We start from the raw sequence: 19029 nt of genomic DNA, 5'->3' as shown, positions 1-19029 counted from the left end.
TTTTAATACTTCCTGGATCATTTAACATTCTGCCGAAAGCATCCTTGATTATAGCAACTCGAGGTTTGAATTTGTTCTTCAGTTCCTTGAGCTTAAGCTATGCTGAGCAAGTTCGGTCCTTTTGATTTTCTGACTCCAGCCCCTTGCACATTTCATTGTAATATTTTGCTTTGTCATCCCGCACTGCCTTTTGAAATCTTCTGTTCAGCTCTTTAGTATCTTGAATTCTTCCTTCTGCTTTGGCTTCTTTACGCTCCAGTGCAATATTCAGAGTGTCTTCTGACATCCATTTTGGTCTTTTCTTCCTCTTCTGTCTTTGTAATGAACATTTGCATTCTTCTTGAATGATACCCTTGATATCCTCCCAAAACTCATCTGGTCTTCGCTCATTCGTGTTCAAGGCCTCAAACCTATTCTTGAGATGGTTCTGAAATTCAGGCGGGATAGACTTAAAGTTATATTTTGGTTCCCATGGATTCGGTTTAATTTTCCTCAGCTTCAGCTTAAGCTTCCTTTGAGTAGTTGGTCGTGTGTTCCATAGTCAGCTCCTGGCCTAGTTTTTACAGCTGATATTGAGCTTCTCCAGCAGTTCTTTCCGCAGATGTAATCAATCTGATTCCTATGCATACCGTCAGATGAGATCCATGTGTATAACCTGCGTTTATGTCTCTTTAAAAATGTGTTTGTGATGAATAAGTCATTGATTGTGCAAAATTTAATCATTCTGTCTCCAGCTCCATTTCTGTCACTGAGTCCATGTTTTCTGACTACTGATTCGTCTTCTCTTTTGCAACAACTAAATGTTTTCATCTTATTTATTATACTACCCATCCATACTTTATTACAGGTTTCCTGCAGTGATCGTGGAGCCAGCAATAGGTTTTTAAGATATAGACTCTATTTCTAAGTGTGTTTATCCTTTGCTTTGAAATATCCACTATAGATCTGTCAACCTGTTTCTTATTGGCAAGGAAATAACATAGAATACTAGCATATTTTCATGTATTGTGCATTTACTATATTCCAGATGCTGCATTAAACCTTCTTGTATGGATTCATTGAATCCTTTTAAGAAACCAGTGAAGTGGCTTCTGCTATCTGTGCTTTACCTATAAAGATACAAGACATAGAGAAATTAAGTAACTTGTTTCAGCAAGTTAATAGGGGAGCTGGTGTGTACCCCAGATCTGTGACTCCTAACCTCGACAACCTGTAAGAGATTAGCTAGCTTTTAGGATATAGAGGGATGGTTTGTCAAGAGAAAACCCTTCTTCCTTCCTCTAAACACATACATAAAAACCTTTTTCTCAATTAAAAGCTTGTTTAGATTCAGATGCTATAGAGATTTTTCTGTATAGAAAGTTTTGTTTAATAATTAATTCACACTTCAATGTGGATTACTTGTCTCAAACCTGCCTCATAAATGATTGTGTCATTCGTTTGGTTACAGAGATCCTAAACGTCAAACTCATAGGGTCATGAGTTAGAATCACCTCATGGCACACAACAACAAACCTCAGAGTACACGGAATCTTGATGTTGTATATTCGGTAGTGTGCTCCTACAGTTGTCATTCTTAGATGATACCTGTCACCTTTCCTTAGAGACAGTATCTTTTCCCTTAAATGAAAAGAATATATGTTTATAGGAGAAAGCTTTATAGGAAAATAAAGAAAAGGTAATCTATCCTGCTTTTGAGAATTGAGTCTAATTAAACCACTCTTAAACTTTCTTGAAGATTTTGTGTGTGTATATTATACAGATATGTACATATACGATGAATTCCTTTTTTTAACCTCTAACTGGACCAATTGGCAGGATGGATGGCGAAGAGATTGAGATTGTTCACAGCTTCAGTTTGCTTGGCTCCACAGTCAACACTCTTGGCACCAACAGTCAGGAAATCAGAAAGCGTATCGCGATGGGAAAGTCTGCTGTTAGGGACCTCTCTAAAGTACTCAAGAGCAACGGTGTCTCTCTGGAGACTAAGGTGTGCCTGATACAGGCCATGGTCTTTGCAATCACTTGTTATGCATCAGAGAGTTGGACAATGACTAGAGAGGACAGAAGGAGAGTTGATGCCTTTGAGCTGTGGTGCTGGAGAAGAGTACTGAATGTACCATGGACTGCCAGGAAAACAAACAGATTGATGTTGGAGAGGATTAAACCAAACTACTCCTTGGAGGCAAGGATTCTGGGGCTTTGTCTGACGTACTTTGGACATGTTGCCAGGAGGGACGGGTCCTTGGAGAGGGACATCATGCTTGGGAGGGTGGAGGGACAGCGCAGGAGGGGAAAACCCTCTATGAGATGGATTGATTCGGTGACTGGGGTAATCGGGATGGGTGTGTCAGAGGCCGTGCGGTTGGCGCAGGACAGAGCAGGGTTTAGAGCTGTTGTGCGTAGGGTTGCTATGAGTTACAAATGACTCGACGGCACATAACAACAACAAACAACTTCATATTACAAGCATGTTTAATGCCAATATATATTTTTTAAAAAATTTTCTTCTTCGGAATACACAGCAAAATATGTTCCAATTCAGCTGTTTCTACCTGTGCAGTTCAGTGACGTTGATGACACTCTTCAGGTTGTGTATCCATTGTCACCATTATTTTCTGACTTGTTCCATTCCCATTTACGTAGATTCTGTGCTCCTCAGGTTCCTGTCGAATATTTCAAGTTACTGTTTTCACATGATCTCATATATGGAGTTCTTAGAAAGCGTAATGCTTAAGGCAGACATTTTATACTGGCTAAACTGGACTGTTGTTTGATTTTTAAAAGACTTACATATTTTTGGTTTAAGACTGAAATTATCGTGGGAATTCATGCTCTCTAGAAAGTCTTTCCCAAAAGAATTTTAAATTTTGCTCTGCTTTTCCCTACTTTTGATCAGTCCTCATTATTTTAAAAGCAGTGTGTTAATTTTGTAATATTGTTATAATAAGCCATTGAATGAAATGACAGGGTCATAGTGACCCTGTGAACAACAGGCCTGAACCTTGCCCTATCGTGCACCATCGCATGATCTCTGTTCAGGCCCATTGTTATAATCTGTGGTCAGTCCATCTTGTAAAAGGTCTTCCTTACATTTTCTGTCTTTCCACTTTGCTCAGTATGATGTCTTTTTGCCATAGACAGGACTGTCCTGATAACATGCTCCAAGTATGTGAGACAGCTTGCCTCTAAGTGGCACCCTGGTTGCACTTCAAGACTGACTTTTTTGTTCTTTTGGCAGTCCATGAGATAGTCAGTACAATTCAAGGGCACCGAGTCATCATCTGTCATCCTTATTCATTATCCAACTTTCACATGCATAGGAAGTAATTGAAAAGACTGTGGCTTGGATCAAGCCTACCTTAGTCTTTAAACTGACTTTGTTGCACTTAAACACTTTGGAGAGGTCCTTGACAGCAGATTTTCTTGAGAATATTTATTATTTCTGGTTGGAAAGTTAGTTTCTAGATGCTTTCATTTATCTTTAAGTAATACTACAGTGAGCATATTTGTGCTTTTTTCTCTCCACTGTGTTCTAGTTTTTGCTTGTGTCTTTAGAATAGATTCCTAGAAGGATCAAAAATGTCAACTTTATAATGATTCTTGATGAATTTTACTAATGCACACATTAGGCTTATGTACCTTTGCTAATGTAGAGAGGTTTTTTTAAATTTTATTAGTTTTGTGTGTGAGTGTACCGTCAAATCAGATCTGACTGGTACAGGAGGAGATTGTCCCTCCTTCCCCGGCAGAGCATCTGGTGGATTCAAACCGTGAGCCTCTGGGATTGTAGTTGCAGCTCCTTGCCACTAGGCCACCAGAGCTCCCCGAGAGTTATTTTTTACAAAGATTTTCAAATTTGAAATGCTAAAAAGTACATATGTTGTGCTAAGCACTGAGCAAAATAATGTTAACTTTCATATTGAGTTGTAAATGTCAATAATCTGTTAATTAGTATTTAGTTAATTATTAAGTGAGCTATTTTGTCTATCAGGAATAGTGTGCATCAGAGTTGTATCCTTTCTCCAAATGTATTCAATCTATATACTGAGCAAGTCATTCAAGAGGCTGGACTGTATGAAGAAGGATGTGGTATCAGGATTTGGAGGAAGATTCATCAACAATTTGCCTTAGGCAGATGACACAACCTTGCTTTCAGAAATTGAAGAGGCATTGAAACACTTGCTGTAGAATATCAAAGATTACAGCCTTAAATATGGATTACATCTCAACGTAAACAACTATCCCATCACTGGACAATAGATAACATTGTGATAGATGGAGAATAGATTGAAGTTTTCAGTGATTTCCTTTTACTTGATCCACAATCAATAACCTTGGAACCAGCAATCAAAAAATCAAATGACATATTGCGTTGGGAAAATTGTTCTAAGGACCTCTTTAAATTGCCAAAGAGCAAAGATATCCATTAGAGACTAAGGTGTGCCTGATCCAAGCCATTGTCTTTTCATTTGATTGATATGCATCTGAAAGTTGGATAATGAATGAATGGGAATTCGCAAGAATTGTTGCCTTTGAATTATGGTGTTGGCGAATCTAGTATTGAATATCCCTTAGACTGCCAAAAGAATAAGCAAAGGAAGTGCAACCAGAGTGCTCCTTACAGGCCAGGTTTGGGCATGTTGTCAAGAAAGTCCATTCTTACATAAAGACCTCATGCTGGAAAAGATGGAGAGTCAATGAAAGAGAAGAAGATCCTCTACAAGATGGATCAATGCAGTGACTATTAACAACAATAGGCTCAAGTCTGTCAGATACAGTGAGGATAGGGCAAGGGTCAGATCTGTTGTTCAGAGGGCCACGGTGAGTCATAGTTCACTCAGTGGCACCCAGAGACGACAACTTTGGGTTGTAGAGTGAGAGTAATGCTCCTTCTGATGGTTAAGGTTATATGTGAATTTGTCTGGGCCAGGATTCTCTGTAGTTTGGCAGTTACATTATTTGATAGTTATGTAATAATGTAGACGTCTTCTAGTTTTGTGATCGGACATGACCATGGTCTCTTTCACATAATACTGGCATTTTATGTAACACTCTCGTCTAAGAGGAAAAGGTCTGTGTTACAGTTCACAAAGGAACTTCTCAGGGTTGTATGGTGTTTTTTTCCTTGCTGTGATTACTAAATTAGGAATCAAAGTAGTATATGTCTGTTTACTAAAATCTTAACAGCTTTGATTTTACAATTTTATGCTTGTATATTTGAATAATATTTTTTAATTCCTATTATATCTTGCTTTAGTATATAACAGTGTTGTAGCATGAGTATTACTTGCAAATCAATTCTTTACGGTCCTTTTCCAATGGCTGTCAGCCTTCTCTAAACTAGAGAACATATTCTGGATTCATGGGTGCCTTCTGTGCCTTCATTCTCATGCTGTATGGACCCAGGAAGGAGTCTTTCCTGTAGGCCTTAGTTTCCTTTTACAAATGGAAAATAGTCCTCCTTGCTCACCAAATTCTTAAACATGAAATTCAGTATTTTGTTTCTGAAGATCTACGATGTAATCTGTACAGATAGTTATTTAAATAAACAAAATCTGTGTTTTTGTTGCTGTAAAGTACCTCAGTGTTCCGTTACTTAAATACAGACAATAGTACTCTTATGTTTCTATCTTATGTTTCTGTCTTCCAAGAGTGGGTACCCTAAACTTTGTTTTATCCCAAGAATCTTCTCCCATCTTTTCGGTGATACTTTTTTTTTAATTAATTTTAATGAAAATTTACAGAGACTTTGGATTTCCATTCATTCATTGTTGCACTTTTCTCCCTGCCCCTTCTCCTCCCCCCACCCCTCTTCTCTTTGAAAAGTAAATATTCTTTCATTGTTTTAAAATCCCTCCCCCTAGGTCAGGTCCACTCCACTATGCAGCCTTCGTTCTGGACTTCTGTCATGACAATAATACCTAATCACATATCTGTTTTAAACAGTTTTCTCCTTCATCTGTTTCAATGCAGTGTACATTATTGAACCCATCTTTCTTAGTCTCCCCCAACCCCGATGTCAGTCCTGTTTTAAAACAGCAGTTTTGGTACTACAATACCATGTAGTATTTGTCCTCTTGTGACTGAGATATTTCACTCAGCATAGTGTCCTCCAGGGTCACCCATTTTTAATACTATTTTGTGAGTTCCTTGTTTTTCAGTGCTGCATAGTATTCCATTGTCTGAATATACCACAGCTTCTCTATCAATTCATTTGTTGATGGGCACTTAGATTGTTTCCAACTCCTTGCTATTGTAAACAAAGCCACAATAAACATGGGTGTGCATATATCTGCTTGGGTGGCAGTTATGGTCTCTTTGGGGTATATTCCCAGTAGTGGAATTGCTGGGTCAAATGGTATCCCCATTTGCAACTTTTTGAGAAAGTGCCACACCACTTTCCACAGTGGTTGCACCATTTCACACTCCCACCAACAGTGAATAAGGGTTCCAGTTTCTCCACAATCTTGCCCGCATTTGTTGCTTGCTGTTCTGTTAAATTTTGCTATTCTGACTGGGGTAAAATGATATCTCATAGTTGTTTTGATTTGCATCTCTTTTAGAGCTAGGGATTTTGAACATTTCTTCATGTGCTTGTTGGCCATCTGAATGTCTTCTTTGGTGAAGTGTCTGCCCCATAACCTGTGCCCATTTTTCAGTTGGATTGTATTTTTAATTGGGCTGGTTTCCGTTGGCCTTCCTATAGTTTATTATAGTTACCATAGAAACATGGAGAATACAGGCAGGGTTCATTGATGACCAATTGTAATGTTAGGTCTGGTTTTTTTATCACTGTTTAAGGAAAAAATCATCCCAGGAAAGTTTCTGTCCATTGGTGGTATTATTCGTTGTCCTTGAATGAGATCTACCTCTTGCCTGTGTCACGTGTGCAGAGTAGTACTCCTCGGGGATTCCAGCTCCTACCTTTCAGGAGCAGATTGCTAGGGCCTTGGGTGGGTTCTAACGAGCAGTTCTTTCACTGAGTAGTCTAGCACCTCCCAGAGCACCAACAGACCTAATAGTCCCCTAGTTACCTTTCGTTATTTTTAGTGTTGGTACTAAGCATCAAACAGAAAAAGGCATATTAGGTAAAGGGCATTGTCTGGTTGTACTCTGCGTTCCAGTAGCATTTGCAATGGGAAGCTATTACTAACTGTCTTGGGAAATGAGGTCCTGAATGAGCGATAACCACACCTTGTGCTTTATCCACCGACTTCCTCTGGGGAGTAGAGCACTTTATAAACATTAACTCTTCTACCCTCTGGGCACCTCCACTTAAAAGGTAAATAAGACTGAAGGCTCTTTCTGCTCCAATATAGATGAAGAAACATCAGCTGAGAGAGGGGAATTCTTTGATCAGAGGCAGGTAAGGAGTTAGAGCCCAGGGGCTGTACAGGCCCAGTCACAGAGCACTAGGATGCAGGTGGCCACCAACACCCAGTAGACACTGTTTTGTCCCTTTTCCACCTCTGGGAGCTGAGTGGGGGTTGGGCTTTTTTGTTGTGGGGAATGTGAAATGCTGCAGAGACGAGCAATTGTTCTACAATGCTTTGTGCTCCTTTATAAGAAAGAAGAAATCAATACACATTTTCTCATACCTGCACTTGGCAGCACTCCGCCGCCTCTTTTTCAGATCCTCATCTGCAGTGAGAGGCACAACCATGCAGCCAAACAGACTGACTAGCTCTCAGGTGAAGAAATGCAAATTGCTCATTTTGCACTTACCAATCCAGCTTTTTAAAGCTAGTCCTGTAACTGGCTGAGATAATCAGATTGCTGACTGTGTGCCTACCAGGTGAAGCTGGCATGGCCCACAGGGTACCCTGCTGCAGACATTCTGCAGGCATCGCTGTACCATTGACAGTATCTCAGCAGAGTAAGTTCCAGAAGCAGGTTGTTCTGCTCAGGCCTCCTGGGAAAGGTTCAGCTGGCAAATGTTTGGGACAGAATTTTCCCAGATTTCCAAAGGAAGGAAGGAAGTCTTCTGAAAAATATTGCTTTTGGTTTTTTTTTAAAAAAAAGATGGATCAAAGGAGGATAACAATTTTTATTTCATCAATTTAATATCTAAGTAAACTATCCAAACAGCAATTATATTTCAGGACACCTTTTATTATTTAATCAGAAAATGTAGTATTGATTTTTGTAACTTTGTCTTTTAGCATTAAATAAACAGCTAAATGTAGGAAATTCAAGAATTTATTCCCATTATTAACAGAAATAATTTAGGGGCCACAGCAGGATGTAGGAGTGAGTTGTGGCTTAGTCACTCTGTGGGGGCATCTTGGTGGCTTATGAACATCCCTCATAAAGGATGTTGTTAAAAAGCCCATCTTAGGTGGGAAGATGAGGGCCAAGGGCGGAGAGAAGAGAAAGAGGGCCAAGAATAGAACTCAAGAAGGTCTAGAAGGTCCAAACTTCTGGGCCAGGAGGAAAGTAAGAAATACAAAGCAGCAAGAGTAGAACCAGAGAAAGAAGAAGGCAGGTGTGCTGGCCTCTGGGGATGGGAGGGTGGCCAAGTGGCCAGCACTACCTTTGTGTTGACTGTGTAGTGGCTTCTTAGACGTTTGGATCAAGACTGGATTTATAAACAGTAAGCCCCCCAGTTTAACTACAACAGTAATAGCAGGCTGTCTTGCAGAAACTCTGGGTGTTGACAGTGAAAACCCTCACTAAGTTCTGTGTAGTAGAAAGTAGAAGAGAGATGCATCATATGCTGCCCCACAGGGCCTGGGTCGCTGGGCAGCAGGCACGATGTGGATACAAATGTAACTTCAGTGTCAGTCTCACCTTCATGCAGCTGGAGGAAGTGATTCACGTCCAAGCAGTGAAGCATCCCCTGGCTTTTAACAGGAACTGTTAGAGGGGCTGCTGTTTGAACAAGGAGCTTCATCTTCCTGAAGCCAGCAGTCACAAAACCGTAAACACAACACCGGCCAACTCTATTGCCAGGATCGTGGTGGCTTGACGTTAATATTAAACATCTCAGCAAGGCACTCTTCAGCCTAGCTACAGAGTAAAAATAAATAAAAATAAAGAGAAGACCCTGCTAAAAGCAGTGCAATGATTTGTCGTCTTTCCTTTGTGAAGCCATTTGTCTTCTCTTGCATCAAATCTGTTATAAAATAGTCAAACTGTGAAAGTGGAAATCATCCCAGGAATATGGAATATTAATGCACAGGAGAGGAGGTACCGTTCCTTTATGTCTGAAGAATGCTCCTCCCTCCTACCCCCCGTTTTTTTGCACCCCACCAAGATACATTATTTTTCTTTTTTAAAAAAAAATGGATAGACCTGAAAGTAGTAGTAAGGGATGATACAAGTTTCAAGTCTTTGTTCTTTGCTAAAGTAGAATGAATTTATAAAGTGGACTTGAAGGAGTACAACTGAGGAGAAAGCTTCACAAGTTTAACCCTAGTTCCTCCTCATCCACTTCCTCCACCCCCAGTCCCTATCCTTTCCATTTCTTTGTTTGGAACCTGAACCTTCTTCTTTGAACGTTTATAAATCTCCAGTCCGTCTGATCTTTAGTAGACAAACCAGAGGCCACGTGTCACCATCTGTAATTTAAAGCTGCAAGGCTAAAAGCATTTACAGAGATTTGAAGGACCTGGTTCTGACCTGACTGAAAGCGTGGATTGGAACAGGCGGTCCAGAATCTTCTTTAAGCACTGGGTAGAATGGTGATGAGAGCTGATGGCTAGGCTATTTATGGGTGCATTTGGAACCATTTGCTAGGCTTGTCTACATGGAAATGAATCGTGTGCTGCCACCTTGTGGCAGACTTGTGCAGATGCGACTTGGCTCGTTTGGAGCCTTTGATCAATAATTATCTAGATTGGAGAAGCTGCGTCTTGTGTGCGGATTTAGGGTATTTGTGAGAGAGAGTGTTTTGGGTATTTTGGACTCTGTTACTTTTCTAACTTGGACCTGGTATGAAATAAACCTTAAATGAGGAATGATTGCTTTCTTTTCCTTTTATATCTTTTGTTTTACTGGTAACGGGTCTGTTAGGAGTTTGAGGAAAAAAGCCTGCTTTTGTCATTGGGTACACAAGAAGAAGGGAGGAGGAATTTCAGCACTGGTCTGCCTGCTGTGTGCAAGAATCGTACCTGTTCACTGCTCAGAGTCTTTTTATATAACTACTACATAAATAAGAAAAGCTGTGTCTATTGCTTCTTCCTAGATTCTTATCCTAATAATTAAGACTTTCTGAGGAAATTCTAGGATGTGTATTGTGAAGTCATTGCTACAGAGTAGCATGGCTTGGAGTCACAGGGAGCAGAAGGAATGAAAGACCTATTTAAGGTACCGTTTTATCTCTAGTGTGAGTTGAGAGCAGGCCAGAGGAATTAACATTGATGTGACCTATGGGTCATACTTTTCTTTGGTGCCATTGGTGTAAGCCAGGTAATAATTGGTAAGTTACCTGTCTCAGTAGATACTGAGAATGTTCCGGTCATTTTAGGTACACAAAACAGAGGAACTGGAGACTCTTTGAAGACGATGCGTGTTCAAAGTAAAGGCAGTGATATAACTTCTGCCCTGCCTGCTTTTTTGATTCTTTGGGATCTGGAGGACTTGGAAGAATCCAGTCAGGATGACAAGATGACTTTCAGTTTAGTTGCAGTAGCGACAGAACGAACTGAAACCGGTTAACATAGGGAAGTGTAGATTTAGTTAAAGGAAGACATCAGGTAGTTGAAGTACTACCACCGGGAGCAGCAGCAGTCAGCTGGACCCTCACTCGCCTCTGGAGGCACAAGCGCAATGGACATGAGTTGTAAGAAGCAGGTCCACCATGAGGCAGAAGGTCCCATCTCCTGAATGGAGCAAGCTGTGCTAGACGATTTTGTTAGATATGTTCACAGTAACCATGTTCTTTCCAGCTGGGCTTCTGCTCTGACAGTCATATCTTCATAATTGTTCACAATCTAACAAAGTTTAGATATTGTTGTTGTGTGCCATTGAGTTGGAACCGACCCAAGCTGACCCACCATTTGGTTTTCACAGGTAGTTACACAGAAAGAAATTGCCCATCCTTCTCCTGTGAAGAAGCTAATGGGATTAGAACCACATGCCTTTGGAATTCCAGCGCAGCTTCTTGCCTCTAGGCTACCAGAGATTTTTTAAATACAGTCTATCTTTTCCTTGTACTTTAAGGCCAAGGACCACACACACATAATACGTGCTTATAAGCTTCTAGTGTTAATAAGTAAATTATTTCTAAAAACTAAATATTAGAAAAGCAGGCAACAGTGAGCTTCATCTGACATACTTTAGACATGTTGCAAGAAGAGATCAGTCCTTGGAGAGGGACTTCGTGGTGGAGGAACAGCTCAGAAGAGGAAGACCCTTGATGAGATGGATCGATTTCAGTGACTGGGGTAATCAGGATGGGTGTGTCAGAGACAGTAAGGTTGGCACAGGATAGAGCAGGTTTTAGGGCTGTTGAACATAGGGTCATTATGAGTTGCAGGCAACTCAACGGCACAAAAAACAACAGCAACAACCAGTATGGTGACAATTAAGACTTAAAAGTACATGTATCTAACTAGTAAAACACGTATGAAGATCCAAGCGAGGGAGAATAGGAGCAGAGGGGTCAGGATGGGCGGAAGGGTAATCATTGGGTTGCACAATTTGATGGGTAGAGGAAAGGGTGAATAAAGGAAATGAGAAAGATCCAGTATAAAAAACAGTATATACAACCTTTGTAAACAAACCAGAACAAAAGAAAAAATTTACTTTGTTTTAAGGGAAAAACAAAACAACCAGCAATAAAAACCCCTACATGATCGGATTAATTTTATCACCCCCCCCAAAAAAAAGTACACATGTCATTTTGACCATAACTGCAGATGTCACTACAAAATGTGTACTGAAGAGCAGCAGAGGTGGTGAAGAGCCAGATACCAACATGAGACAGAGCTGAGCTGGAACTGCTGTCCCATGGAGGCAGAGCCTAGGACCCCCGTCTAGGCTTCCTGGGGGGAAGGGAGGAGGCACGTGGAGACACCATAACTGGCAGGATTAAAAAGCTGTGTAACATTGGCCCATGGCCATGAAGCTGAAGGTCAAAGGGCCTGTGAGCATCCCTGTGAAGCTGTCTTGGCTGAAGAATTGTCTCCTATTACTCCTCTAATGAACCCCTCAATCCATGAGTATGGCTTGTGAGTTCTGTATGGCCATTGCAGTGCATGAGCAGATGCAGTATCAGAGCAGTGAGAGGCCTAGGAGGGATGGTTGGCATTAGAATTGATAGAAGTGGGTGTGGGGACGTGGAGATGTGTCTGACCTCATAGTAGTGTTGTGTACAGTGGATGTTGTGGATGGGGACCCTTGTGGAGTTAGAGGCCTCAGGCTGCCCATATGGTCTTCACATGGACTATCTGTGCCAACTCCTGATGAGGACTCTTGATGTAATATCAGCAGTGTTGGAATTACCACCTTTGACTTGACTTTTCCTCTCTGCTTTCTCCCTTTTCCCAGTTCTTAAATGTGTATGTAAGGGATTGAATGACTTTCTCACCACACTTTCTCTCTGTGTGGGACAAAGTCCTCATTCCTTCAGGGTAAACACAGAGAGGAAGAGGCTTTGAAAGGAAGGAATGGCCAGCCAAGGTGCACCTCGAACTGTCATATGTATTTAAACACACACCCCGGGAAGCAACAAATGAACAATTTCAAATTCATTACCTGTAAATAATGTGTATCAGAAAATAATGTTAATCAGAAAAGCATCAGTATGGTCTCTCCTGGCCTCTTTGTCAGACCAGCCCAGAACCCTAATGTGTAACACTTGCTTGGAGAAGATGATATCCTGTTGAAGCCTGCACATGTCGCCTTAGGAGCTGCTGCCCGCTTTCCGTACTCTGCCTGCCTCAGACTATGGGAGTGGGCAGGTGCAGCACAGCGCAGGTCTGGAAGGCTTGGGGGCCTCCATGGCAAGTAGGAGCAGTGCAGTGTCCTGGAGAGTAGATGGTACAATGCCTTTGGTATCCCAAATGCTACAAACTACTGACCTAGCAAATTGAAAGCCCCACACAGATCATTTGCAGGTTTAATAGATCCCTTTGCACTGTTTGGCCAAATAACATCATGAAAGACAATGATCTGTGTTGTAGTCTGGTGAAGAGTACACATGTGGGTCTGAGGGAATATGTCTTTGGACCACACTTCTGTGGGCCACACATATGCGTGCACCCTCATTTCATTTGGAGCCATTTAGAACCTCACTCACCACTAAAGTGATTGGCTTTCACAGCCAGCTAGACCGGGAGCATTTCAAGTCTCTTCTGAAGGATCACATAATAAATAAGCCAATCCTTTTACACACACACACACACATGCGCGTGCCCGCCCGCACCTACATTCTGTCTTTATGGAAAATGGCTGCTAATCCATGGTCATTTTTTCCCTGAAACAGGTTTTATGATAATATAGTAAAAATATTAAATTAGAAAATGCCTCACTAAGGGTTATAAAACCTTACTGCAGTAAAGATAGGTAATTATCCCCTCTACAGCCTAAATGACAGTTTAAAAGAAATAAAAATGTTAGTGTTCATTACTTGCTTTTGTAGGTTGTAATAAAGGGTAAGTTAAATTTTAATTCAAGGAAGAGCCCCTGCTATCGACCTTCTACCTCAGGTCCGCATCCTGTTAATTACTCTGTAGGCTGTTCTCCTGCACGATACCAGCGTTAATACATTTTTGACAATGGACATTCCCACTGGCCATTGAGACCAAGAGTGCGGGATGAGGATAACAAGGATGGGGAGCACTGCATCTTAGTGACTCAGATCTTGATTTTCATGTGATGGGGAAGAGGAATTTTATATAGGTATATTTTTTAACCAAATTAATTATGCATAGCCTTAAGGGATCCCAGATATTAAACTATACACTTACCCTAGAGAATCAGATGGAGACAAGGTTAACCTGAAGGATTGATAGTTTAGCTTCTCTGCATGGCTAAACCCTGGTGAGGCGAGTTGCTGCAGGAAAGAGCTCTCTGTACTATAGAAGGCTGCTGGCTCAGGCCCATGGGGCTTTCTGTTCCCTGGTGTGGGGTTTTTGGTTATCTGGGGGCATAGAGTAACAAGAGGGAAGTGGGCTTTGTTCCTTCTCTGATGCTTTGACCATTCCAGAAGCCTTAGTACAAGATATACTGCCTACCTGGCTTTTAGGGGGAAACCTAGTACTCTGTACCCCAGGCTTCATATGGAGTGTCCAGGTGTATGAAACACAGAGAGCCAAGGACTCCATTTCTACGTGTATTCTCTCAGGGAAGATTCATTTTCTGGTAGGGGAGCCAGGCCCGAGGCCTTGTGCTCCCGTTGGCTGTCTCTCCTAGACCCCTGCCTGTTCTGACCCTGCTGTGGGATCTTGTTGTGGAGTGGGGGAAATCTAAGGGTTTCAAGCACAAAAACAGGTGAAGTACTGGTGCAGGCATTGGGAAAGAAAATTAAACAAACTTCTTTTCGGTAAGAGGATTTTTCAACAGAATTGCAGAACAGCAGCGGAGTTATTGAAGAAGAACTTTTTTTGGTTTCCAAAAGTGTTTCTAGCTTCAGATACTTCTTTTTATGGCCAGTGATAGGTATAATGTAATTAGGACATAATTTTGTAGGGAAAAATGTGGATATACAAATTTTAAAAGAAAAAGGTAATGTAACATTTCCAACACTTAAACTTGTTCATCTGTTACTTAAATGATGTTTGTCAAATCACTGTAGCCTATACATCCCATTGGGTGCTTGTAAAAGAGATGTGAAAATTAATATTCACATTTTGGTAACTATATACTGAAGAGCAATGATGTCAGTCTGGAGACTAAGGTGTGCCCAATCCAGGCCATAGTCTTTGCAATTACTTGGCTATGCATCAGAAAGCCGGGCGAGGGATGATAGAAGGAGAATTGATGTCTTTGAACTGTGGTGCTGGAGAAGAGGATTGAATATACCGTGCACTGCTTCGAGAACAAACTGATTCGTCCTAGAGGTGAGGCCAGGCTGCTCCTTGGAGGCAAGGATTTTGAAGCTTTGGCTGACATATTTTGGACATGTTCCAAGGAGGGACAGTGCAAGAGAGGAAGACCCTGATGCGATGGATTGATTCAGTGACTGGTATAATGGGGATAGGTGTGTCAGAGACAATAAGATTGGCACAGGTTAGAGCAGAGTTTAGGGCTGTTTACACAGGGTGGCTATGAGTTGCAGATGGTACCTAACAAAAACAACTATCTTTTGTATCCCTATTTCTTGTGCAAATTTTATGTCAGTGTAAAACTTTATAAGGAGGATGTACGTGGTTTTGTACAGTCCTTTTAGCAGCTGTGTAAGCAGAGAGACTGGGAGAAACTGCCCCAGGCTTTGTCCTTTGGCTGCTTCCCCCATTCTGCCCTGTGGGGAGAGGCCAGCCTGCCCTGGAGCCTCTGGAAGGACAAAGGGCTGCAGCAGCATCAAGGACTTGGAGTCTTAGTCTTCTTTCTGGAGGCTCCTGCACCCCAGCAGGGTCTGCTTGATTTGTGTCACATATTGGGATTGAAGAAGTGGGAGAGAGGAGGTAGGAGAGAGGAGACTGTGGCCATCTTCCCGTGAGAGCCGGAAGCTCTGAAGTCATGGAGACCTAGTGGCTGGGGAGGCTGAGCCAGTGCCTTCTGCCTGGAGGGTAAACACTGAGCGGTGTCAGCTGGGGAGGACAGTGCAAGAGTGGAAATGACTTTGGGGTTTTTAGATGGAGTAATCCCTTATTCATATTTTCCCTGTCTTTGCTAAAATAAATTTTCAAGAACTCAAACCACTTAGCTTTCCAAGTTGCTTTGCCACGAACAGCCGCATATGTTTGTCAGCTTTGCCCACCTAAGTGTGAAATGATGTTCTATCAAAACATGGATTTCAGCATTTCACTCTCTGCTCCTGACATGTGAACCCTGCTGCGGACAGTTACTGCTGCCTTGGGCCGGCACTTTCCCCGAGATTGCAGTGGGACTGGAAGCATTTGCTCGGTGGTAATGATGGGGTCTGGTGCAAGCAAGGCAGCAAGGCGAGGTGGGAAGAGTGTGATTGTGGGGGCTAAATAGCTGTGCTGCATTTCCTTCTCATTGCACGGTGGAGTCTTAAAGTCACATTGTCCTTTTTGTTGTGGCACCTCTCCCCTTAATGACATTTAATTTTTCTGTCGAAATGGCTAGGGAGACTTGTCCTTATTGGCAAATAGGCAGGTGGGAGTGTGATGGAGTGAAGACTGGGCAGGGGCCCGCTGTCTCTTACGTGATGGAACTGGTAGTTTGAAAGTAGGGCCTGCCACTCATTTGCATTTGTTCCCAGGCTGCCTTCTACCTTTGTGTGGCTTGTCTGGGGCTTGTAGAGGGTGAGGCTGATAGATGTGCAGAGAGAGGGACAAAGGCGACAGATGCAGCCCAGGGTGAACCTGTCTCCTTTGTAGGTTAGAGGTTGGCCTGGTTGGTGTTGGTGAGGGCCTGGTGCATGCCCTCAGTGGATCCCTGGCAGGAAGTGGAGATCCTTGTTTTCTGGCTTTCACACTTCCCTGCCTGGCTGGTGGTCCCTGCGTACAGTTCATTTGCATTCTTTGTTCCAGAGCTTTCTTTATGGTTTTTTGCTTTTTATGATAAGTTGTGATCAAAGTAGTGTGTTAACACTGTTCTTACCACTGTTTCTCCAACATTTTATCAGAACATGGGTTTCAGCATTTCTCTCTCTGCTTCTGACTTGTGAACCCTTTGTGGACAGTACCTATTGCCTTCGGCTGGCATTCCCCTGAGTGGCATCATAAATAGTCTAAAATGTTTTGTGTTGCTGTCTTACTGAACCAAAATAGCTATTGGAAGGGTAGCTAATTGGTTTTATTGTTTGTTTATTTGTTTGCTTGTTAAAGTTGGATGTGCTGAAGTTCACAGTCAGATGAGAACGTTTCTAAAACCTGCTTTCTTTTCAAGGATGCCAGGGTTTATTTTGTGGTTCCCATTGCCATCAAGTCAATTCTGACATATAATGACCCTGTAGGACAGAGTACAAGTGCCCCATAGGGTTCCCAAGGCTGTCGATTATTAGGCGAGCAGACTGCCCATCTCACTCCTACGGAGTGATTGGTGGATTTGAACTGCCAGCCTTTGCATTAGCACAGCTGTGCTCTTTAGCCACTGTATAACCAGTGATACAGTGTCTTATATTTTGTTATTGGTCTTATATGAAACAGGGCAGGTATAGCTTTCCCCTGTGTGGTTTATTGCCTGCTCCCTTACCTTCCTCTCTGGGTGCCCTCACCCAGGCTTGCTGGCAGCACCCAGAATGACACATTGGGCAACGACCACTTCTCTTTTCAGGAAGAATCTGTCTCGGATCCACAAGAGAAAATGGAGCTTCTGCTTCAGTGATGGGAAGAATCCTGCCCCATCTCTCCAGCATTTGGGTCTTGACGGGTGGCTCTTGTCAGATGTTTTTGGGAAAATTGGCTTTAATAGCACAAAGTCTGGGGTTGATTTACTTTCCTTTTTAGAGACCCAAGACTCTAGCATGTTATGACTTGTGTGTGTGAGTGTGTGTACATATCCAACTTTAAAACTAAACTAGCTGATCAAATTATCTTTGAGATTTAGAGTAGACAGCAGGGCTGGGAGTGGGGACAAGGCTCAGTCCTACTATTGCACAGCTGCATATGTGATCTTAATTGGAATTTTGTTGCTGGGTCATTTTCATTGTTTTTCAAGTACTACCAAGTCCAAGGAAATGTATGAAAACTAAATTATATCCCCCTACATCCCATGTCTGATTGAATCCTTCTCATCGCGTGGCAGTCTCATACATCCTATTAAAATATTCAATCTTGTTTTCTTACTTGAAGAGCCTGTCTGTAAAGGGCAAACTTAGAGAAAGCCTGTTCCCTGGAGACAGGGTATCCAGCTACCCTGGGCAATTTCCATTTCTCTGTGCTGTACTCGATTGGCTTCTCTGGGTTTCTGCCTTGTTTCCTATTTGTAAAGAAGCGCTGTGGGATGTATCTTTAATTACATAGCCGCATTTTCCATTGAAGAAACACATTGGGATTGTTCCTCATTTCTTAGCTTCTTTGTAACCTTGGAAAGTTAACCAGTGTGTTAACCAATATGCCTTTTTTTTTTTCTTTCAGGACAGAACTATATCGATCACTTTTTGGCCGACTCAACCCTCCTGGAGACAACCACAGGGACTAATGTCACCCATCTCTCTTGAGTCTTGAGTGAGGGTCTCCATCCCCAGGGTACCTCACCAGGTGGGCTGCCCATCTGGCCCCAGATGGATGCTACCTCTCAGCAATGGGATGAAGCTTTAGAGAAAATCCCTGGGAAGGTGCCGTGTTCAGAACCCTCGGAACATGTGCTGATAGGTCCCGGGATGCCTGCAATCAAGTTTGTCTCTAGCGCTTAATGATATGCAAGGGAGCTGTTCTCATGTTCTTTCTTCATCACAAATAAAGAACGTATCACTAACCCCACTGCCGACTGATGTCTTCAGAGGGTATTGGTGCCCAGCATAGCACCTCGCAGTTGGTAGGTCTTATTAGAGCTCTAGGAGACTTAACAGACTTGCTGGGAGGGGTTTTTCTAGTTAAACAATGTGTCTTCTTATGGAAGGAAGAATTTTAGGGCAGGATGGCTAATGCTGAATGATTCATCATGGCTCCAAACTCAGACAACTCCTTGCCTTCCTGTTGGAGCTGACTAAGCCTCCAGCAGGTTTCTGAGGCTGTAAGTGGAATGGGAGTTTGTCCCTCTTACTCCCGTGGCTCAGCTGGTAAATTCAGACTGCCTTTGGGTTAGCAGCCCATCTCCAGGCTAGGCTCCACAGAGCAGAGGCTCTTGAGAAAATACCATGCTTAGGAGACTTAGTACTGAGGGGCTTTGAACCTGGGAAACTACAACTAAATATAGATCTCTGACTTTCTTTTTTTTATTTTATTATTTTTGTGTGAGTGTACCGTCAAATCAGATCTGACTGGTACAGGAGGAGATTGTCCCTCCTTC

General features: G+C 42.2%; 1 protein-coding gene across 1 annotated transcript in view; it reads left to right on the top strand.

Annotated features, from left to right (window-relative positions):
* The window catches only part of AATF (apoptosis antagonizing transcription factor), a 130457-nt gene extending 113054 nt beyond the window's left edge, over positions 1 to 17403 (top strand). The window contains exon 12 of the mRNA XM_006881668.1: positions 17298 to 17403. Coding sequence (XP_006881730.1) covers positions 17298 to 17403 — 106 coding nt within the window. The remainder of the gene's footprint in view (positions 1 to 17297) is intronic.
* The last annotated feature ends 1626 nt before the right edge of the window (positions 17404 to 19029 follow it).

Source organism: Elephantulus edwardii, unplaced genomic scaffold, assembly GCF_000299155.1.
Source record: "Elephantulus edwardii isolate Elephantulus edwardi_28Jun2011 unplaced genomic scaffold, EleEdw1.0 scaffold00015, whole genome shotgun sequence".
Lineage (NCBI taxonomy): Eukaryota > Metazoa > Chordata > Mammalia > Macroscelidea > Macroscelididae > Elephantulus > Elephantulus edwardii.
This window is presented reverse-complemented; position numbering and strand designations above follow the sequence as displayed.